Below are 23294 nucleotides of genomic sequence, written 5' to 3' on the forward strand. Positions count from 1 at the left end.
AGCTCGACGCCCCCGCAGGTTTGCGGCAACCTGGGACAGCATCAGCGCAGGGTAATTTCTGGGACTGTTGAAGTGGTCCTGGTTTGCGTAGCCAGAGGACGGTAACTTGATCCTTAATCGTTCCCTCCCCTGCCTTCTTCTCTCTCTCTCTCTCTCTCTCTCTCTCTCTCTCACACACATTCCTGTTTTTGCTGTGTTCTTCAGTTTATGTTTGGTTGTAGTTTGGAGAGGTGTCCGCCAGGAGCTCTTTGCCGACTGGTACCCCATCTTCTCGGATGTAGGTGGGGTGAGGGCTACAACTCCCTCCCCCCACCTCACCCACACCACTACACAGGCAAACACGCTGCAGGGCTTCTCTGTGCTCCACTCCCCTCACACACACACACACACACACACACACACACGACAGGATTTCTCTGCATTCCCTTTACACACACACACCATTCCCCCCGACCCCACTTCCCAGGGTTTCTCAACGGTCCCCATCCCCGCCTCCCCCCAGAGGTTTTCCAAGTGCTGTTAGAGGTGTAAGAATCCAGTGTCTATGTCAGTGCGGGAGGGTGGGTTCTGTGCCCATCAGTGAAGTGAAGCCGGGAGGCTCAATGACCAGGAGCCCGAGGTGAAGCAAGGCGTCTTGGCGACCCACTGGCCTCTGCCCACTGAGCCAGCCGTGCCAGCTGAACTCACGCACGTTGAGTTCTAAAAGAAGTTCCCTGGGAGAGGCGTGCCTTCTAAGGCCCTTCGCTTAGTAGCTCAGGGGACTCCGGTTTCTCTGTCTTCTGAAGCCGTCGCCCTCCAGAGGGGAGACGGGGCGAGTGGTCTTTCTGCTGTCTCCCCGCTTGCTCCCCTAAGATGACTCTTGGGTAGCCCCTGAAACTAAGACTCCTGGAGTGAGCGGCTTCTGAGTCCCACGTTCCCAGAAGTCTGGGGTGACGGGCCCACTCTGGGCCTTCGCTGGTGTCTTGTCCACCCCACCCCTCTGGCCCGTCACTTGTGGACCTAGAAACCCGCCCCCCTCGATGGCCGAAACCTGCTGCTCTTCGGTCTGGAAAAGGCAGGCGTGGGCCTGGGAAGAGCTACATCGGAGACTCGAGGAGGCTGTCCTTCCCTTGTCGCTGGGAGGGGAACAGCTGGCACGGGGTGGGGGGTGGGGCACTTTTCCTCCAGACCCTCAGTCTGTGCACGTAAGCTTGTTCGGTTCCTTTTGCTTTGTTTTAGTTCAAACCTGGGCCTTGGCCCCAACTCTCCGAATCCTGCGAGGTCCCCGACGTCAAGGTCTGGCAGGTTTGCCCTCGCAGTTCCCGAAGGCTCCGCCTCTACGCCTCTGCAGTAGCAGAGACCTTAGAGTCAAGGGTCCAACTGCGGCAGGCCGGCAGGGGCGGGGAGGGGACCAGGTACGCCCAACCTTTCCGGTGCATTTTTGGTCCTCTGGGGTGACCCATCTGCGGATTCCAGCCATCAGGTCTCCCCGAAATTTCCCAATAATCCCTCAAGGATCCCAAAGAGTGGGGGGACATGGGCAAGAAGGAGTCCTGGGGCTTCCTTTGTAAATCCCATCCTCTCCTCCAATCTCCCAAAGGGCCCCTGGCCCTTGGGCTCTGCAGCCTCACAGCCCTTCTCCGGACCTGCACTACCCCTTCCTCCCATCCTGAACAGACGCTCTGGGTGCCTGGGAAGAGGGCCCCACAAAGCTCTAGGCTTTGGGGGGGGGGGGCTTAATCTTTAAACACTACCTGCTTACTCTGCCCAGCCTGTCCATGGGTGAAACTAACTGGTCCCAGGTTCTTGTAGGCATGGGCATGGGCACTGACAAATTTTTCTCTGCAAGCAATAAAAAACGTTGCTTAAAAGAAGCACAATTAAAAAAAGAAGAAGCGCAATTTCTTTTAAAAGTGAGATTATATCATTAGAAGTGTTTTCAAAGGATGGAGTCCATTTCCAAGTTCTTTTAAATTCAATAAAGTAGGTCAGTGCCTCCCTGAGGTACTAAACATAACTTCTGTGTTGAAATGCATTTACAGCTAAAACAAACAGCTGGAAGTGACATGATTCTTAAAGCAGTCTCCAGATCTCATTGGCTCTGAGTGGCCCAAACCCAGGGACTTCCCAAAAGAATCAACAGGTAAGAATTTCCCACAGAACAGAAGAGTGACCTAATTTTGACCTGGGGTTCAAATCCAAGAGCTGCTGCATCTTAGCTGTGTGACCCAGGCCAAGTTAACTTACCTCTCTGTGCCTTTTTGCCACCTCATTTTAATCTAGAAACTCTGGTGGCATCCTGGCTTCGTGGTTGGGTTACTAGCTGCAAAGTCAGCAGTTTGAAACCACCAGCTGCTCATTGGGAGAAAGAGGGGGCTTCCTATTCCCAGAAAGAGTTACAGTTTGGGAAATCCACAGGGCCAGTTCTACCCTGTCCTAGAGGTATTTTGGTTTATTATGATTCTTCTAAAGAAAAGCCAGATCATCACCTTCTGCCACATCAGCCACGGGAAACCCAGGGGAGCCTTGCTGGACTCTGACTCTTCTGTGGTTGCCAAGACTTGGAATCAACTCAACCCTGTCGGGAAAACGATGATGATACGTGTATCTAGTGGTGTTACTGGGCTTGCTGTTACCCAGAGTAGCAACTCAGGGTACTACCTCACCCAAGGACTTCCTCCCAAATGGCAACATAGAGACGATTTAGCAATGTTCATCAGCAATTGTAATCACAAAATAAGATGCAATAAGTCTAGTTGTAGAGTGCTTAAATGCAGCGCTTCCTAGATCACTGTGCATTAATACTAACAACAGCATTGTTTTCTACATGGAATTACAACATTCTTAATAGCAGAGACAATAAAAACCTTACTGCCATCAAGGTGACGCTGACCCATAGCAACCCTCTAGGACAAGGTAGAGCTGCCTCCTTTTGATTTCTGAGACTAACTCATTATGAGAGTAGAAAAACTCATCCTTCTCCTTCAGAGTGGCTGGTGGGTTTGAACTGCTGACCGTGTGATTAGCAACCCAACAGGTAATCCACCAGGGCTCCTTTAGAAGCCTCTCAAAACTCATAGCCAATTCACAGTGACCCTATAGAACTGCCCCTGTGGGTTTTGGAGAAGGTAACTGTTTAGGGGAGTAAAAAGCCCCCTCTTTCTCTTTCTGAGCAGATGGTGGTTTTGAACTGCAGACCTCACAGATTGAAGCCCAACACATAACCACTTCACCACCAGGGCTCCAGAACTGGCTAATTCAGGGCTATAGAAACTCAAGCAGCCAGCCCGAGGGATAGGAGGTCCTATGAGCTCTGCTGCCAACACCAGGACTCTCAGGGAAGTCCCCTGGAGAATGTGGCCCAGTCACCAGGGCAGTGGCTAGAACAGGTATCTGGAAAAGTAGCTCAGCGACAGATGATGACATCCTTTGCCCCAGTCTCCCAAGACACTTCCCTCACCAACACTTTCAAGGGATTTGTGCCAAGTGTTCATTTTATTCCCACCTCCTTCTGTCCCATCACCTGAACCTCTGCAATAGTTGAGCTGACAATGTCTAACTGCCACTTTCCCCTTCTTGTCCAAAATGAACACATTTGCAAACTGAGAGCAAGTGGAATAGAATTGCTTCCATTAGTCCTGAGTACAGATGTACTTGAAGTGTCTGTCTGTCCAGCAGGAGGAGTTTGGTGATGTGTCACTTTTTTCCTCCCTAGTGTCCCTTTGCTCACCTCAGTTGCCTAGGTTTTGTGTCCCTCAAAACACAAGCGTCTCCCCTGAGCCCACATGTTCTGGACAGTAAGATGGAGATTCCAATCCAATAGCCATTCATCATAGCCTGGTGGCTCTGATTCTGCGAAGAGCATCACAAGTAAGGATTCAGAAAGCTCATTTTCTGTCCTTTTCCGACTCGTTCACTCCTTCCTTCTCTCCTTTCCTCCCCCTTCCTCTTTCTCCTTCCTTCCTCCTTTCCTTCCATTTCTAAAATAATCTGTTCAAATGGCACTTTTTGCCTGTCTGCTCTGAGAAATCCTTGGGACTCTCTCCCTCCCAGAGCAACCTGCTTCTCTCAGGACGTGACTCCTCCCCTACTGGTTCCCCTTCTCCAAGGACACTGCCCGTGTGCTCTTCTGCCAACAAGATGGTCTTGCTGCCCACAACCGCCACTCCATGAAATTATGACTTTGCTCTGAAAAACCAAAACTGATCGTGTTTGTTTGGGATATGTTATCAGGACAGAACACCAGCATTCCCAGAAGGTGTCCCTGAGCTGATCGCTCAACACACCCTGAGCGGGACTCTGCCATTTCAGCAAGCCTGGGAAGCCATCCTCTCCCTGGCAGCCTATTTAGTGTGTCAGGGCCCATATGCCCACCTAGCAGGTCCAACTCAGCCCAAGGGGCCAAGTTGGTCTCCATTTCTTCTTGACTCTACCACCACGCCTTTCTCTGCATCTCTGCAGTTCACTGGATCTCCAGAGCTCAATGCCAGGCCTGGGCAGGGTGGGCAGTTCCAAGAACCAGCTCAGGGGAGGGCCTGATTGAACAGCTTAACTTCTTGCCTTCAAAGGAGGTGATAGGGTATGGGGTAGGCTTGCCTTGGGGGTGGTAGTGTGTGAGGGCTTAAGGCCTGGCTTAGCCTAGCTCTTTATAAGCTGTTAAGTGAGGATGGGCATCTGGGACCCCCACTGCCCACAAGGGCAGAACTTGCCGAGAATGGGGGCAGATGGGGGAAAAGGTGGGCAGCAGGATTGGTTGGGATCCTGATTCCCCCTGTTATGACCCAGCAGGTCAGGCCCTGCTAGGCTGCTGAGGAGTACAGTGACCAGCCCAGGAGTCTCAGGATCCTCTGGCAGCCCCAGCACATGCTGCCCTGGACTTCCAAGCCCCCACCCCCCTCAACTGACAAGAGTGCACTGGGGTAGCCGGGACCTCAATTTGGGAACCCTCATCCTGGTGGTGTTGTGATTATACATTGGGCTGCCATCTGCAAGCTGGGCAGTTGGGAAGCTCCAGGCGCTCCTGGGAAGAAAAAGGGGCTTTCTACTGCTGTAAACAGTGACAGTTTCAGAAGCTCACAGGGCAGCTCTTTCCTGCCCTATAGGGTCCCTATGAGTCAGTGCCCATGGCAATGAGTTTGAGTTGGGTTTTGGTATCCCTTGCTAAGTTCCCTATTCACCCCGCTGGGAACCACACGTTTTCTTAGGTCTCCCAGATGGCAGGCCCTCAGGTCTCTCCTCTCTGGGACAGGTCTCTCCCTGCCCACCACAGAGCAAAGCTCCGGGCGTCCTGGGGCGAATCCCTCCAGGTCCCTAAACTTGGAGCTCCCAAGTAGATTTGTCTGTCTTTGGGGAGGGGGAAGGGGAAGGCAGTAGGCTGTGAGGGGGAGGATGGAGGAGCCAGGCAGGGGAATGGTGCAAGTCTTTGGCAGCTTGTGTGTGAGAAAGAAGAAGCGTGAGAGCGTGGGCTGTTTTCCCTAGCTCTTGTTGGGCTTGGGGACCCAGCCTCCATCCGGTGCTTAGCAGGTCCAGGCTCAGGAACAAGCGGCCCCTTTCGAGCCAGATCGCCTCTGGCTTCCTCTTCCTGGTGTCCCGCAGAAGGTGGCGGTAGGCGGTTGCTGGTCGCCGGGCCTCTCTCACCCGCGCAGCAGAGACACAGGTCGGGCCCCAGTTCGCTGTAGCGAGATGGAAGCCAACTGCGCTCAGGGCTGCGTAATTAATACAGATGACGTCCATCTTTCCGCAAAGTCCCTCTTGATTCATGGCGGCGGAGGGGGACAGGGGGTGGTGAAGCCAAGGGTGACTTAATAACATTCAGAAAATCCCCTCAGGCAGGGTGGAGGAGAGGCTACAAACCGGGACGCCTTCCTTAGGACTCAGGATGCCTCCCTGGCTGCACTGTCTCCAGGGCTCACCCTCCCTGAAACTGGTGTTCCCAACAGCAGAGGAGGGCATTCACATGCTCCCTAGCGGGGAGGGGCTGCACCTCCTTGTCACCCCCTCATCCTGGCCCCACCCAAGGAACATCTCAGGGAACCCTGGTTCCCCTACCCCACTCCAGTGTGTCCCCTCAGGCTCAGGGTCGCAGGAGGGAACGAGCCTCCTATTCCGCTTCCTTCTGGTCTGCTCCTGCGCCAAAAGGTGCGTCCTCACAGGAAGGTGTGTGGTGGAGGGTCTCTGTGTGTCCATGTGAAAGTGTCGTTGTGGTCGTGGATGTGTCTTGCGTGGCAGTGTTTTTAAGTATGGAGTGTGGGGCAATTTGGCAATTCTGTCCCCTCTTCCGCCTTACTCTCCCCTTTTAATCTACCAGTTTGACTCAGCAGGTACCCCTTCCCCAAAAAAGAGGCGCTGCCTCTACCGTGGGTGTTGCCCCAGTAAAAAGTACCCGTTGTAGAAGGTGATTCCTCACCCTGCACCCTGTGGGGAAAGCAGGGGTTTTCTTTCTGCCCAGCAGGAGCCGGGGTGCAGTTGGGGGTGGGGGTGGTGATCCTAGTTCAGGCCAGAGGAGGCTCCCCAGCAGCCGACCGGCTTCAAAGGTTTCGGTAACGACTCTCGGGTCTTTATTTATGTCCCTATTAATACAATATCCATCATGTAGATATCGATCTTTATCCTTTAAACTGATACGCTGGAAATCAATTAGCCATGCAGATTACGTTTCCTACATTTCCAAATGTTAATCTTTCAGACTCAGGGGCCGGTGATCTATATTTTCGCAGCCAGATAGTATTAGATTTCGTTTAGAAAAGAAAAGGAAAAAAAAACCGAAAACAACAACGGACGGTCTGAAGCCTATTCCCTTTGAGACTACTGTGTCTGAACTCTGGGCCCTGATGGCCTTCGGAGGTCGTTGGGGCCAAGCCGGGGTCCCAGGGGAAGGAGCGGAGCCGCGCGAGGGCACAGAGGGCCTCGCCAGGGCGCTGGTCCCGCGGCGTCGCTGCTCCCGGCGCTCGGGTGCGCCCTCGGGCCAGCCTCTCAGTCTGTCCGCCCGCTCCTGGAGGGCGGTTTGGCGTCAGAGTTGCTCAGTTTTTCTGGTCTCCGAGTCCCCCCAGGGGTTTCCCACCTCCAAGCTGCACGTCAGAAGGATCCTCCTGTTCCTCCCACCAACACCAAGGAACAGTTTGACGAGAAACTTTATTTCGAATGAGGAAATAGCATTTTTCCGGCGGAAGCGGAGACGGAGAAAACGTTGGAGGTCTAGGGAGCTACTGCATTTCAGGTGCAGAGAGATATTTCCAGACGGATGTGCCTTCTTTGGGTGGTGAGAGGTTTGCGAGCCTGAGGGGCGGGGTGTGTGTGTGTGTGTGTGTGTGTGTCCGTGTGTCCTCCCCACCACTCCTTCTTTGAAAGGCCTTCAAGGAGTCAGACACGTCCAGGGCGAACCGAGCGCCTGGCCCTGGCCCAGTGCGGTTCCAGGGGTCGCCGGGGACAGCGGCGTTGTGACCAGGAGGTGCGGGCAGGAGTCTCCGATTTCCGATGTCTTGCTGCATCCAAAGTCTTGGTAGCGTCCTAACAGCGCTCTCAGCTCCCACTCCTCGATGGGCGCTGAGTGAGTCCAATTCGCACCCGGGCTAGGCCCGGCCCACCTGTAGCGCAGCCTCCACTTGGCTAGCCTGTCGGCGCTGGAACCCGGAGCTCTGACCCAGGGTTGCCGGCTGAGGCGTCGGGGCGGCTCCCGCCCTCTCCCGGCAGAGAACGTCCAGCTCCGCGGGAAGACCCTGGGGCTAAGCAGCCACCTTCCCAGCTGCCTTGGGGACGCTCTTCCTCCCTCAAAAATCCAACTCTGGGGATGAAGTTCCCTGCTGGCAGGAAGAGTCTCGTGTGGAGGACTTCGGGGCTGCTGGCTGCGCTGGCCCGTGCCCTCCGGGGAGCAGAGTCTAAGAGAGAGAGGCCTGGCTACACCCATGAGAAGCAGTCTCTGCTCCGAGGAGGGACAGACCCACCGCCAGATGCATTTCCAGCACTCCCAGGGGCGGCGACAGCGGCGGGAGTTCCTAAAGTCATTTGCTTTGTTTTATTTTTTTCTCTTCTCTTCCTTGCTCATCTGGGCAAATGAACAGATGCCCATTTCAGTCCCAGACTGGACCTTCACTTCCCTTTACCAAGGTACAGACTGCCTTCAATACCTGTTATTCCCACAAGTCCCTCCCTCATACACACACAGAGCTCTCTCACTCATGCTCTCTCTCACACACACACACACACACAACCAGAACACACACACACACACACACACACACACACACACACACACAACCAGAACAGTTAACAAATTTCTCTTCTAAACCCAGATCCCCCTGTGGACTCTAAGGGAGTTGGGCAGTACATTTTTGGAAGATTAGAAAGGATTTATTTTAATTTTCTCCAAGACTCGTTTGGAGCTCGTTTACCCCAGGAGAATTGCTTTCCGGCATCTTCCTCCTTGGCATGGAAATAGTTTTTGCAGAAGCAAGGCGATCTCCATGGACGTCAGGTGACTCCAGAGGCATTCCCTCACTCCTTCATTCCCTTTCAAAGCCCTAAGGCCCTCTTCTTCCTCTCTGTTCCTCTCCACCCTTCCTTCTTGCCTTCCCACAGACCATATGTTCTTGATGGAGAATGCCAGTGAATGAAGCTGCTCACCTCCTCCAGCTGTGGGTGTGTGTGGTGGTATGGGGGGGGGGGGGCGCAACAGTAGGAACAAGCTTGCTGGCTGTCCCAGGCTCTCACTGCATTTCAGGGCAGCACCCAGAGCTGCCTCCAGTCACTTTACTCAAAGGACTTTTCGGAAGGAGGGAGAAAACTTCACCATTGCTTTTGAAAACTACTGAGGTGGGTGGGTGGGCAGTGGTGTGAGGGCCCGGTTTCTACCACAGTTTAACCAGACTTTTCATCCATCTGGTGTCCTACCCAACCAGAACTCCTGTGGTTGAGAATGTCGCATTTTGATTTCTTTCCAAGGACAGGGTACTGAGTGCACAAGGAGAGAACTTGAAGTCATTTCCTGAGACTTTGGACCATTTGTTGCTGGGGGAGCCATCTGGGATCAGGTGCCAAGGTCAGTCACTTCTCCTTGGGCCATGAGAGATCTAGTCCAGTAGACCTGGCCCCAAAGGTCTGAGTGGCAAGCCAGTCTGTGTGTGGCCCCACCCCCACCAGCATAGTGTGTTGTGTTCTTCTGCCTAGATGATAATTGCTTCTGCAGGTCCAGTCAGGCTATGACTATCTAGCATCCTAGAGGCCATCAACCCGGAGCCAGAAAACGCTTAGGCTGAAGTTCCCAAGTGGGAAGGCTGTACTTCACTTTAAATGTATTTCCAAGACCAGACAGATGCCACCGGACTATGATGGGACCGCTGGATCTTCAGAGCCGTGCATCCCAACGCGCAGGAGAGGGCGAGCCCTTGCCCAGGCCCGCAGCAGGAACTTCCCCAAGGATAGTCCCAGAACTGGATCTGAAACCGGGCAACCTCGAGGTGCTGTCGGCAGCAACTCTTCTTTCCTCCCCGCTATCCTCTAGGCTTCAGTTTCATTTTACTCATGAACCCAGAGCGCCTGGCTACTCTTAGGGTACTTAGTCCAGCCAGGAAAATGACGCTGCCCCTCGCACCTGGGCTGTGGCCCACCTAGTCGAGTCGTGAGCCCTGGGCTCCCTTCCCAGCCATGCCACGGAATGATCCGGTGGCCACTGTTCTGGGGGCAGGGGAGAGAGAGTAAAGGGACCCTGTGGAGGTAGGTGGAGGTTTCAGCTTCCAGAGAGACTTCAAAGGGAAGGAGGGGAGACCCAAACTTAGGAGCAGGGGAAAAGCAGTCCAGATAAGCACAGCGGACACCTGCCCAACTGAGTGGGAGTGGGGAATGCTGGGGGTGGGCTGGCCCCCCCTCCCCCCCGCAGAGGAGAATTCAGGACCTGCTGCACTGACCTCTCTGCCTTGACCCTTAGGCCTAGCGCTTGGCGGCCATCCATCTCGGCTCACTTTTGGGTTTTGACCTCTGGGTCGCACTTGGAGACCAAGGCCACAGGGACTTCTTTGGAAGCCTTTGAAAGTGTCTCCCGAGGAGAGGCTTTCCTGGCTCAACCTTCCAAAACTGAGGCCGTCCATTTCCATCTGGGTCTGCTTCGATGCCACGGAGGGAATGCTCTAGAGCCCGGAGCCCTTGGCCAGTGAGGCTAGAGGATTAGAACCATGTCGCCCCTGGCCTCTGGAGCTGCAATAAACCCTCTCCCGGAAGTTCCCACGCGTTTCTCCCTCTGTCTCTATTTGTACATTTGAGGAGTAAGTTTGCGTGTGAAGGCTGTCGAATTTGGGGGTGCTCATTCCTAACTGGCACCCAGAGGCACTGGGCCCCAGTCCCACCGCAGACTTCACTGGGTAGCTTCTGCCCCTCTGTGAGGACACCCAGCCACGCCATAGCTCCCTTTACAGACCTGTGAGTTGCCTTGGCAGAGGGGACTGCGGCTGGAGATGGTCGGGTCCTCCTTGCCTGAAATCCAGTTTTCAGCTGCCCGCCTCTGCCTCTGACATTCTTAGGCCACCCCAAGGGCTCTGGACACAGACGCGAGACAACTGGGGAACCGTCTAGAAAGCACTCTGGACGGAATCCTTGAAAAGTGGCTAGGCGACAAAGACTCCAGCTTTGAGGGCCCACAGTGCCCCAAGAGGAAGTCAAACAGTTGTGCCCTTCACAAGTTGAATCACTCTAAGTGATTACATGGTGACATGGGGTTTGTCCCTGAACAGCAGCTTTCTCCTGACTACTATAAGGCACATTCCCCACCCCACCCCCGCCCCCACGGGGACAGCAGCTACACATCCTGGGTAACTCTGAAGGTCCCAGGAGCCAGCCCAAATCGGCTTGCTTTCTCCACTGGGCTTTTAAAGGAGCCTAGCTGTATGTCTCCCCCTCCCCCTTGCTTTCTGAGCGTGCCTTAATTAGGGGGTGGGGAAGTGGCCCGGTGAGAGCCCCAGAGTTTGCTTAAAAAACTGTCAAAGAAGGGAGGGAGGGAGAGAGAGAGAAAGAAGGGAGAGAGAAGAGAGAGAGAGAGACGGAAAGGGAGACAGAGACACTAGTGCAGGGAGTGGGGGAGGGATAAAAAATCGTAAAGGGCAAAGTGGGAACTTGAAGCCCAGAAGTCATTGTTTCCTTTATTTCAAAGGGGAAAAACCCTGCCCGATTCCCATCCTTTTGATTGATTAAGGCGCTGAATGCGGCTCGGGGCTGGAGTGACAGTGCCTGAATAGACTCGGCGAAGAAAGCGCCGCAAAGAGCGCGGGCCTGGCACTCCGGGTGTGAAGGAGGCGAGTTCGCTGGCACTTACCAAGTTATAAATAAAAGGCCCCGCACAATGGTACCTTCTCTAAGGACAGACAGTCTTTACAACACTCCTGGCGTCATATCCTGCTGGGGACACTTCAGCTCCTAGCCAAGCCTTCGCTCCTTTTATTTTTCCAGCAGTTTAGTCTGAATGCCATAATAAATTCCTGAGAACAAACGCCGCAGCCGGGCAAAACTTTAACCTATGGACGGACGCATCTCGGCAGACCGATCGGAGATGTGTACCGCTGGATCCGGAGCACCCGCTTCCCAGAGTGGGACCGTTCTTACAGCAAAGAGGAGAGGAGGGCACCCCCCCACACCCCACACACACACCAGTCTTCAACTGAGCATCCCGGGGGACCTGGACGTACAACCCCTGGCGCCACACTGTCACCACACCCCCTGACAAGAGAAGTGCAGCCCACTGGAGGGCTTCGGAGAGGAGTTACCCCTAGGGACCCCAGGATAAGCCTAGGCCAGGGACATTAACCAGGGAAGGAAGACTCCGTGGGCCTGAGACCCCAATGCCTTCGGAGAACTGTGTTTGCTCCAGTGGCAATAAGCAGAGGGAAGGAGAAGAGAGGAGGGAGGGAGGGAAGGAGAGAGAGAGAGAGAAAGAGAGAGAAGAAAAACATACATAAGGCCACCTCTAGGCAGAGAGAAACGGAGGCACAGGGGTGCACACCATCCCCCCCACACACAGAAATACCAAGTCAAAGAGAGTAAGAGGCCAAAACGCCCACGCACAAAGTGACAGCAGCATCGCAGAACCCCTCTCCACCCTCAAACTGTCCTCTCCCCGGGCCGTCGCTCAGGGCGTCCACGGTCCGCCCTGCTCTCCCGGGGAAGGGGCGCGGCTCAAGTCCCTCTCGGGCCAGCTCGGGCCAGGACCCCGCTGGGGATGGGAAGAGAAAGTGGCCGCTGTCGCCCAATCAGCGCGTGTCTCCGCCACCCGGGACGGTCTCGCTGTCGGCCAATCGCAGCTCAGGGCTCCTGACCAAGCTTTGGGTGAAAAAACTAATAAATGCTCCGGAGCCCGGCCGGCTCCCCGCACTCGGTGTCACAACGGGAGGAGACTCGGCGGCCCGCGTTCCCGCCCCGCCCCTCCCCGGCTCATCGCCGCGTTCGGAGCCCCCCTCCCCGCACCCCCAGCGAACTTGCTCAGACTCGCCCCCAACTTTTCCGCTCTGGGTTCGGGAGCCTGGGCTCCCGGGCCTCCCCGCCGCCCCCCGGTCCATCGCCGGCCCGAGGACGTGCAGCGCGCAGCACCCCCTGGCTCGCCTCCCCGCCTATCTCCAGCCTTTGCGGGGAGGGGCTCTCCGAGTTCCGGGGAGTTCCCGAGGGTCCCCCGCGCCGCGCACGCCTCGGTGGTCCGTGTCTGCCCCTGGATCTCTGCCGCGCGGAGCGGTGCACGATGACCACGCTGGCCGGCGCCGTGCCCAGGATGATGCGGCCGGGCCCCGGCCAGAACTACCCGCGCAGCGGCTTCCCGCTGGAAGGTAAGCAGGGCCCGCCAGCCGCCCGCCGCTCCCAGGGCTCAGCCCGCTGTCTCCCGCGCTCTTCTGGGGAATCCAACCTTCGGACGCCCAACCCAGCTTCAGGAGGCCGCAGCCTGAGGCCGGAGGCTCTGGAGATTGCCCCCTGGCCATGGTGTGCGCCAGCTCGCCGCGCAAACAGTGGCGCAGCCTGGCGGGGACAGGCCTGCGCCCAGGCCAGGGCCACTTCTCCCGGTTGTTTTGGAAAGGCCGCAGCGTGGAAGGGGTGCATTGGCTTCTGAGCCCCGGAGAGCAACTCCTGCGCCTCTTCTCTGCCCCAAAGTGTCGGGGCTGCGCCCACCTGTGCAAACCTCCAGTTAACTTCCTGAAGCGCTTTCTTGCGTGGAGAAGAGGGGGCAGTGGCTGACAACGGCAACAGGATAGGATTTTCTGGGATTCATGAACTGATTAAAGTTCACTTCAGCTCAAGCGGCATCTCAGACTTGACTTGATGCATGTGGGCTGCCACCACTCATCCGCCAGGAGCTTGGGGAAGCTTGCGTAGCCAGGAAGCGCAGCAAGCTGAGTTCTCTAGACAGATAACCCAGTTGGGGGCTCATCCCGGGGTGCCAGTAGAAGGGTGGACCTAGAACCTGAGCCCTGCTCTTCTGGGTCCGAGGTGTTAACAGGTGACACACTCCTCTCAGGACCTCCTCCACTCTAGACTGTTTTCTTAGCCAGAACCCCCAAGGGCTGTCTCCGAACTCAAGGCCTTTAGAAAGGAGCGCCCAGTGGGACTGGGTTTGTGGAGCCCAGCTGGAGAGGCCAGCGTCCAGGGTGGCTGCTCATTCTCGCTTGCCCTGCAAAGAGGCCTTTTCTTGGACAAGTTGCATTCTGCAACAGCCTGGAGCTTCCTTAAAATCACACCTCCGAGGATGACACCCCCTAACCCACACCCAAAGGGAAGGCCTTTTCTCTAGGGGCCAAGTTAAATGTTAGGGTGACTTTCTCCACGGAAGAATCCTCCTGGGGGGGTGCCTTGTTTGCCCATAGACTGCTTATTCACTTGCACACATATAACTAAAAGATGAAAGTCACTAAGTGCTGGGGGCTGTGACTTGCAGACTGGCCTTCGGGTATCCCTTTCTTTCTCCTCAAGTGACTTCCCCCCTGGTCTCTTTTCCCTCCTGTCCCCAGTGTCCACTCCCCTGGGCCAGGGCCGAGTCAACCAGCTCGGCGGAGTCTTTATCAACGGCAGGCCCCTGCCCAACCACATCCGCCACAAGATAGTGGAGATGGCCCACCACGGCATCCGGCCCTGCGTCATCTCACGCCAGCTGCGTGTGTCCCACGGCTGCGTCTCAAAAATTCTGTGCAGGTACCAGGAGACCGGCTCCATTCGCCCGGGAGCCATCGGAGGAAGTAAACCCAAGGTGAGCGCAGGCCCGGACCACAAGGTGGCTGCCGGCTGGGCTGCAGCGGGCCTCCCGAGGTCCTCAGGGTTAGACAAGGGTGGGCAGGAGGCAAATAATGCCATCTGGGGCTTTCCTAGGAGTTCTTTTTTAAAATCTGAGAAGGTAGGGGTGTGTGTGTGTGTGTGTGTGTGTGTGTGTGTGTGTGTGTGTGCACACACACGCGCGCAGCAGGTGAGCGTGAGTGTGCCTGTGTGCAAGGGGGTAGGAGAGAATGGTTTCTAAGGCCCAAGGTTCCTCCATGAACGGGAATCCAAAGTCCTAGTATTTTTCAAAGAAGGACTACTTTTTGTGCTTTTATACTCTCGAACCCCCAGAAAATCATTTTAACCAGTAGCGCTAAAAGCACACACGAGGCACTGCCCACCTGTTGACCAATTTTCTCTCATTGCTTCCCCTGTTCTCACCCGCTGCATACCCCTGTTCCAAAACGAATTTCAGGAGCCCCTTGGGTTTTCTGATGGGTCCGACTCCAGGAGTAAATGCCATTCCTTTCAATCAGATCAAAATCAATCGTCTTCTTGGAGTCAAAAGCTGGCACATTATGATTATGACAATTTCTTGTAAGAAGCAGGTAACTTTTCCAAAAGGATGAAGACGATTTTTTGATAAGCGGCAGCTAAGTTTTCCCGAAGTAGTCTGGTGCAACCCTCAAATGATTTGGTTTCCTTTTTAAAAGGAACACACCCCACCTTGGTGGGGTGAGTGGGAGGGGGTAGCACCGGTCTGCCTTTTCTCCCACGGGAAGGGGAAAATCCAATATAGTTTTCAGTTGCCACAGGGCAAATTCAACTGGAGGCTTAGGGTCAACTGACATTTCCCAACCCCTTCCATTCCAAACCTCTTCACAACTCCACCAAGAACACTTGGAAGCTCTTTTTATTGGGGGATTTGAGGAGCCAGTCTCTCAAGTATCCATATTTGTTATCCAATTGAGCCCATTTAAAAAAATTCACCCCCTCATCTTTTGATCTACAGTTCAATCCTTACTTTGGACCTTTGGGGAGGCCCTGGTTGCAGAAACACTTTGATTTCCCTTATTTTCTTCCTCCCTCCCTTCCTTCCTTTTTCTTTCTTTCTTTCTTTCTTTCTTTCTTTCTTTCTTTCTTTTCTTTCTTTTCCCCTTACTTTCAAGCAGTTCTCCTTCAGTTTCGTTTTTTGGTGAGACGCTTCTCTGTAAGAGTTGCTATTTTCCCCCCAAGGCCCAGAAAGTCTTACACCCTCCTCCCCTAGGTGTTCGGACTCTTCTTATTCTGGTCTTGGCCTGACCCATCTTTTTTTTTTTGGAGAAAGTAGTGGGGCCCAGACCTTTCTGGGGCAGGGTGGTAATTTCTAGTGTACCTTCTTTTCAAAATAAGCTGCCCCCAAAGAGATACCTTCTCTGGCTATGTGGGAGGGAACACAGAGCAGCACCCAGACAGCATGGCCCGGCTCCCGCGCTGACTGGTACCAACCCGGAGCCTGCCTGTTCTCTTAAAGCAGGTGACAACGCCTGACGTGGAGAAGAAAATTGAGGAATACAAAAGAGAGAACCCGGGCATGTTCAGCTGGGAAATCCGAGACAAATTGCTCAAGGATGCAGTCTGTGATCGAAACACGGTGCCCTCAGGTACCAACCAGTCCATTGTCATCTCCCTGGGGGCGGCCATCAATGGCTATTACTCTGGCGGTTCCTCCAAGCCCTAATCACCCCAATTATCGATCCAGGCTTTGGAGGCAGCTCTCCCGGGGCCCTGAAATATTTACGAACCAATCATTCGTTCTGTGCATATATTTTTTATAAGGGAGGGAGGGGTGAACAGCTTGTTTGAGGGGTGGTGGCTTCCAGAGGCCTCCATACAGGGCTCCCCAAAGAGGGTTTCTGTGGGGAGGCCGGGCAGGAAACGCCAGCAGAGGCCAAGCGGTTATTAATATTGATGGTCCCTCTTTTAAAGAGAAACAAATGTTTTTGTAACCCCAACCTACGGGAGGGGAGATGAGGCCCAGCCTTTTTCGTTGGGCGCATCAAGGAGGGGGTGCTTTGGCCAGGGCCCCCCTGAGTTTCCCCCTGGTGCCCCAGGCCCATCCCAGGCCCCCAGGCAGCCGGAGGGAGTTGGAGAAGAGGGTTAGCAAGGGGCAAGCGCCAGGGGAGAGTTTGTTTTTAATTAAAAGTAAACTCCCTTTTCCCCCTGCAAGAACGAGATATTTCAGAGCATGGATTTGTTTACCAGACTAGAATCTGGAAAAAATAAATGGGGGAGAGTGCATTTTCTTTTGATTTTACAATAGGAAACGATGCTGGAGTTGAAATGGAAACCCTTTATGGCCTAAAGAAAAAAAAGGCTGGGTTGCAGCGGATAGGGCCACTGGGGTTCTGGCCTCCTGATCAGAACTTGGGGTCCAGTGCTTTCAGGTGGGGGCGGAGGCAGGGGGGCTAGTGGGAGAACCCTCCAAGATTGGGGATCTAGGAGGAGAGGACGGGCATTTTCTGGCTGAGCCTGGGAGGGCGGCTTTCGGCACACAGGTCAGTTATGAGTGGGAAGGTGAGGGGAGCCCAGTGACGGAGGACAAAGCCGGGCCGGGCCTGGGGGCTAGGGGCCTCTTAGCTCAGGCCCCGCTCCCCTCAACCCTGTGCGCCCCCTCGCCCACCCCTCCCAACCCCCAGTGAGCTCCATCAGCCGCATTCTGAGGAGTAAATTCGGGAAAGGCGAAGAGGAGGAGGCTGACTTGGAGAGGAAGGAGGCGGAGGAGAGCGAGAAGAAAGCCAAGCACAGCATAGACGGCATCCTGAGCGAACGAGGTAAGAGCGGCGGCGGCCCGCGCGCCGCGCGCCCTGGGCCCGGTCCCGAGCGCGGCGCCCTAACGCCGAGCAGTCTGCGTCCGCCCAGGGGCCCTCGGCGCCCACCGCCAGTGGCTCAGAGTGAAGGCGGGCAAAGGATAACCAAAAACCCTGGAGGCAGCTGCAATGAAAACAGACATCTTTCAGTTGCGAAATGGCTCCGTATTGTCAACCTCTCTCCCTTATGAGTGCCGCCCAGCCACCCAGAGTTAGGTCTAGTGCTTTGGGAGGTCTGGGGACCGAGGGTCCTCGGACTTGGAAAGAATTGGAGTCGCTTTTGCTTGTGCTCGAAGGAAAGGCCCCGGTGTCTAGAAAGAGCTTTTCACAGTACAGGAGAGAGAGGCAGAGAAAGAAACTCTGTGGGGCGGCCGGTCTGGAGAGTTCTCCAGACTGGTCCCTTTATAACACCTGTGTGTTCGTTGTTGTTTCCCTCCTTAGAAGAAGTGGAGGTTCAGTCGTGGAGGCGCTTGGCCTGTTAGGGTTGGGGAAGCAACGTGCCAAGCTCCAACTCTGGAGATGATATGTGTGGGGTTTCTGGGCCCGCAGCGGGCTGGCCCCACCTCTGCCCAGGGGTGCTGTCCAGCTGCGCCTGGCTCGCTTAGGTCTGTCAGCACTGGGAGGAAATCCCCTTTACCTGCTGCGGGTGGTCCTCAGACAGGAATCAGAAGAATATATATATATATATATATATATATCTCGTTTTGAAGTTGAAAGGGGGAGTCGGCAAGAGGTTGAGTTGATCTTAGCAATTCTAGCCCAGGACACGTTGGCACCCGGCTAAAGCGCAGGGCTTCTGGGACTGTGTTGCCCGGTGCCGCTTGTCCCCTTGCCTGGGACGTGGACTTCTCTGATGTGAGTCTGTGACCTCCTGTCCCAGGTTCGACCTGCAGCAGGCGCTCTTGGGCTACACTCTCACCAAGTTTCCGGTGGGTTTGTGGTGGGCACCCATTTTCGCCAGCAGGAGCTGCAGTGAGGCCTGGTGGTGTCCAGGGTGGGGCTGGTTGCTTCTTTGACCTTCAGTTCCCAATCATGTGTACAGTTACTGGTTCTCGGGAGTAGCTGCTTTCCAAAGCAGCGCACCCTTCGCTCGCCACACCCAAGGGATACTTAGATTTGCACATCCTAAATCCAAACAGCCAATTTCGGCCATCCCTGCTCCGGCAGGCTAGGGCTCTGGCCAATGTGCAGGTTAAGCTTGGAGATACTTTTGTTGCTGCTTCCCCACCCCTTGCCTTAGTCTAGCCCCTTCTTTTTGGAGAGGTGTGTTTATGCCCAGAGCTCAGAGAAGAGACTCCAGCTATAATTCTCGGGGAGGGGCTCTTTATACAGCAAATAAATGCTGGGAAACCGGGAGTCCGTTAACCCCAAGGCTTGACTACTTGTTGCTGGAGGCGCCGGCAGTGGGCGGCGGGGGCAGCAGGAGCAGCAGTGGCAGCGGCCCGCCCGGATGGGTTGCTGGGGGCTCTCTGAGCACAGGCAGCGGAGGCTGAGGAGACAAAACGCCCCAAATGAGCTGGTCAAACATTTGTACAACTTTTCCAGCTTTTACAAAGAAGGCCTTCTCTACACAATCTACACTTGGAGATGAACTTGGGAGACAAAGCTTGGAGAGTCCATTGAAACTCACACTTTAGCTCGGCCCAGACAAAGCTCCAGCTCGAAGCAGCTTGATGTGGACAAAGGCAGGCAACCTTTTTATAATTCAAGGAGAAAAGAAGAGAAAACAGCCCCACAAAGGCCCGAGAAGAGACATTATGGGCTTGCAATGAGGGATGAATTATTCAATGAGCCCCAGGAGCTGCTGTGCCAGGAAGTTTTATGGAAAAAGTGGCCATTTCACCTACAAAATGTTTCTAGTCTTTTGGGCCATCTAGCTGGGCTGGCTGCCATTCAAGGACAATTGCTACCCTTTTTTAAAACCAGTGTATTCTCCCCAGTGGGGTGGGGTGTGGGGGCTGGGCCATGGACACACACACACACACACACACACACACACACACACACCCAGCGGCTGAAGTCTAATTTAATTTGGGGTTGTCAAGGCAGATACAGCTTTGGTCTCTTCAGAGCCTCCGTTGAGTTCTTTTACCAGATAAGTGTTGGAGCCCAAGGGGGGCCCAGAGAAGGACAGAGTGAGAAGTCGTTTGAAAGAAAGTCTAGAAACCTCAAACATTTCCTTCTGGTGTTCCGGTCTCAACCATTGCAGGTGGCTTCTCATGGAAAATAGAATGGATATTGGGTAAGGCGTGCTGGGTACCCTGACAGATGCTGAGAACCAGGAGCCTGGAAGAGGAAGGCCTCTGGGTGGGCCCCGCTAGCTCCCTTGCGGGCAGGCACAGCAGGAGCTTGGCTTTCCAGGGGCATCTTTGCCTAAGTTCAGCTGGGCAAACACCGCGACACAGAGGTCAATTTCCCTCATCCCTTAGTCAGGCTTTCTTGGGACTCCTCCGCCGCCCCTTTCACCTTCCCAGTTGTGCTGTGCCTCACCTCCTCCAACAGCCACGCAGCGGTCTGACCCGCGCGGTGCGCACTGGCCCGTGCGCCCTGGCACGCACCGGGCACCCGACGTTCTTGTCGGGCCCATGGCTCCGGTGGAAGCGGCGAAGTTGGGTGACCAGGGCGCACCACACCTCCCCACCCGTCGTCCTTGGCCCGCGCCGAGGGCGGAGCGGGCGCAGTCGGAGGGACCCAAGGCCGGGCCACGGCGTCGGGGGCAGTGTGCACGGCCCGCGCGGTGAGCGCTCAATGGGCGCCTCTGTTCCTCCCCCGGCGCGGCCCAGCGGGCCCGCGGGCGCCGCCACAATGGCAGGGGCCCCCGCTCCTCGCCCAGCGCCAAAGCGCCGCGCCGCCCCCTCCCCTGCGCTCGCAGGCTCGGCTCGCAGCTTAGCTCGCCGGGCTGCAGCCGACTCAATTGGCTCCTTTATGTCCTTCTCACTTTCATCTAGACGCTGCCCGCCTCCCCCCTTCTTCTTCTTCTTTTTTTTCCCTCCCTGGCCTGAGGCTCACATTAGTGAAATTTCTGCAACCTCCCCCCATTTTTTTTTCTTATTTTAAAGAAAGCCCTTAACACAAAAGCGGTGACTAATCAATAGAAACGGGTCCTCCTCCTCCTCCTCCTCCTCCTCTTCCAGCAGGGTGACGCTTTTCCTGTTTGTGAGTTTTGGGAAACATTTTTGCTTTGTGCCGTAATGGAATTAGAGGACAGATGAGAGCTGTATAGTGGACACGCGACTGCAGGACTCGCGCTTAAATATTTAGATGCAACGTTACAATTCCTGACTTGTTGTGCTGTCTTTGAAGCGGCAGCCAGGGAGGGCTGGGCGAGAGAGGCCAGATTGCCAAAATGATGTTTTGATTGGGGTTGGAGATACACTTTCCTAGGCTCCCCCTCCCCCACCACCTAGCTTCTTAAATCACAAGTGAGTGTGGGAGGTGAAGGACTGTATTGCTTCCCGATCCTGATCCTCTCGCTGCCCACGGGATGCGTGCATATAAGACAAACAAAACAAAACAACGGGGCTGTTTGTTGTTTTTTTTTTTCATTTGAGAAAGTAAAAGTGACCCTAGTTTTGCCAGAGCGAGAGAGGCTTGTAAACCTGTGGCTTTGGCGACTTCCGCTGGTGGCGGGGATCAAGCCGTTGAACATTCGGAAAAGTTCCAAGGTCCCGGCTGCATCGCATGCCTGATGGCACCTTGAAAAAGAGACCGCGCTCCGGCATAGGAGAACCACTCACAAGGAAGGAGCGAGAAGGCCAACTCCCAGCCCCCAGTTGGGAGGGGAAGATGGAAGGGCCATTAGGGATTTTTTTTTAGGGCGAAGAGTGAGGACAAACGCTCTCACGGATTAAAATCATGGGCTATCGGAGGGTAGGTTTAAAGATTGGAATCTTTTTTAGACTGGAGCATCCGCACAGAAGTGTACACTTCATACTTTCTGCAAAATCCTTGGGATCCGCCACCAGGAAAGAGCCCCCCTTGGCAAATAGGGGAGAATCCCCAAATTTGGACTAGAAGAGCACCCCTCGGAAAAGAGCATCTCTTTCCCCTAAGACTTGAGCTGTAACGCAGAGTTTGTGCGCCTGCTTTCGGTGCTGGGGGCCCTTGTAAGAAACCCCCAGTCCGAGGGTCATTTTTCACCTTTTGGTGAGTTCATTTGGTATCATGACTTTTGCAGTCGACTCTCTTTCTACCTTGAGAACATGGAGACTGAAAAATCAATGCTTGAAGCCATATATTTAGTGGCGGGCTTGATTTGATTGCTCATAGCAGTGGATTGGGGGATGCAGGGTATCAAGTGTGTGGTAATTACCAAAGGGTCATTGAAGAGTCCCCAGGGTAGCGCCGTAAAACCCATCACGAAGTGCCGGTGAGTGCCTGCCGAAATCAGTCACGCGAATAGGAGAGGTGCCAACGACCTCGCTTCTGACAGCCGAGAATACACGAATTTTGAAGACTAAACAAACAAAATATCCTTCGTAAGCAGGAGGGTAAATGTTCAACTGTAGATGTAAACAGCCTGTGTTGTTAAACAACGCAATTAAACAGCAACATTGTACTGGCAAGGGGAAACAAGCAAATGGCAAGGAAACAGCGAGGAAACAGTGTTTTCGCCCAGGACTCGGCCGGCTAGGTCTGAATTGGTTTGGGGGTGTTATGACAGGCAACTTATTTATGCAAATAAATAAAGATTAAAGAACCATTAAGGATGTGCGTCTATAACTAACAAGACAGTAAAAGGCAATTAAGCAATCAGTTTAATGTCTTAGCTCGCTGGCTGCTCGGGTTGTTTTACAACAAGGAATTAAAATTTGAAAAGGAAGTTTTCAGGCACTCTGGCCAAATATTGATTAAGTAGCTGTTTGTTGATACCATTGTTATGCGTTAAAAGGCCGAGTGCGGCCCCTCCGCGGCCATCTTCTATTGTGAGGGATTCTGAACCGCAGAGATCAAAGACGATCATTCCAATTTATCTATCTTGGAAAAGCCTCCTTTTCCTTGGGAAACCTCTAAGGAAGAATTGACCAAATTCTCTTTAGGAACTAGGAACTAAAACATGTCTTACATCTGTAGCGGAGACACATAGGGTGTTTTTAATTATCCGAGGGTGATTTCTGGTTTAGAACCAAGGGCTGCCACCGACCGTGAATTTCTCATCAAATAGATTCTCACTTTGGAGCGGGGAGGTGAGACTTGACCATTGGCCTGCCACGAAGTTTCTGAATGTGGGGTGCTTCCATGAAGTTGTCTTTAAGACGGGGTGGTAGAAAGTCAAGAATTAGCTTTTTAATGCGAAGCCAGGTGGAGAATGATTAAATTCCCAGGAAAATGTGAACGGATAGCGGCTATGTTTCTCTCCATGTGTTTCCCGTCGTTTTTCAAATGGACACACTGATGCTTTTTTCATGTGTATTTGGAACCCCCTGTAACAGAGGGGAAGATAATGTGTTTGTTTGCGTATATAGTTGGTGCGTCGTTGGATTTTATTTATAAGTTGTTCACTCTGAGTTAGGCTGGCAGTAAGGGATCCCAACTTACTGTTTGGGATTGCCCAACATTAGTTTTACTTATGTTGCCCAACATAGAGGTTTACTTGTCTCGCATATTGCACGTCGCCGAGTCACAAGACTTGGAGGCAAACAGCAAAGTTTCCCATTCATCGTCAGCACAGCTGTAAACTCCAGGGTGAAATGTTGCCCTCAGTCATTTTATGACTTCTTTGGCTGTTGGTTTTTAAATGAACTATTAGATTAAAAAACAAACAAACAAACCATTTTGGTTTAATAACTTAATATATTTATATGTGTTTTTATTATATTTTGAGAGCTGTAATTCCTTTAAGGGTTCTTCTTTTTGGAAATAGCATCTCTGTGCTTAATTTTCAAATTCCAACACCTCACTCTGAGATTGGGCAATGCATGCCAGATTCAAGCTTTGGGGATTTAACGGTGTATCCCTGATCTCTCTCTCTCTCTCTCTCTCTCTCTCTCTCTCTCTCTCTCTCTCTCTCTGTAGGTGTGTAGGGGTGGGGTGGGGTGATTTCTAAATCACCTCTTCTGAATGTGGTCATTCCAGTGCTGACTAATTGCATGGAGGGTATTATTTTAATTTTGTTATTTCTTGTCTCATGTTCATTCTTGATTAAGATGACTCTGGACATACTGAATCTGAATTATAAGTGGATATTGTCTATTTAATCCCACCCCCAATCAAATATGAATTTACTTAGGGGGGCTCAAATGGTTTCTGCATTGAACA

The 23294-nt window shown here is 53.8% G+C and overlaps 1 protein-coding gene across 2 annotated transcripts in view; it reads left to right on the top strand.

Annotated features, from left to right (window-relative positions):
* Window positions 1–12688: 12688 nt before the first annotated feature.
* PAX3 (paired box 3) overlaps window positions 12689–23294 on the top strand; it is a 110969-nt gene continuing 100363 nt past the window's right edge. Inside the window, exons 1-4 of one of the 2 annotated variants that reach the window (XM_075529451.1) lie at window positions 12689–12773; window positions 13947–14182; window positions 15701–15830; window positions 16866–17000. In XM_075529451.1, the coding sequence (XP_075385566.1) occupies window positions 12689–12773; window positions 13947–14182; window positions 15701–15830; window positions 16866–17000 (586 nt within the window). The remainder of the gene's footprint in view (window positions 12774–13946; window positions 14183–15700; window positions 15831–16865; window positions 17001–23294) is intronic. The other variant, XM_075529452.1, reaches the window with a different exon arrangement.

Source organism: Tenrec ecaudatus, chromosome 13 (assembly GCF_050624435.1).
Source record: "Tenrec ecaudatus isolate mTenEca1 chromosome 13, mTenEca1.hap1, whole genome shotgun sequence".
Lineage (NCBI taxonomy): Eukaryota > Metazoa > Chordata > Mammalia > Afrosoricida > Tenrecidae > Tenrec > Tenrec ecaudatus.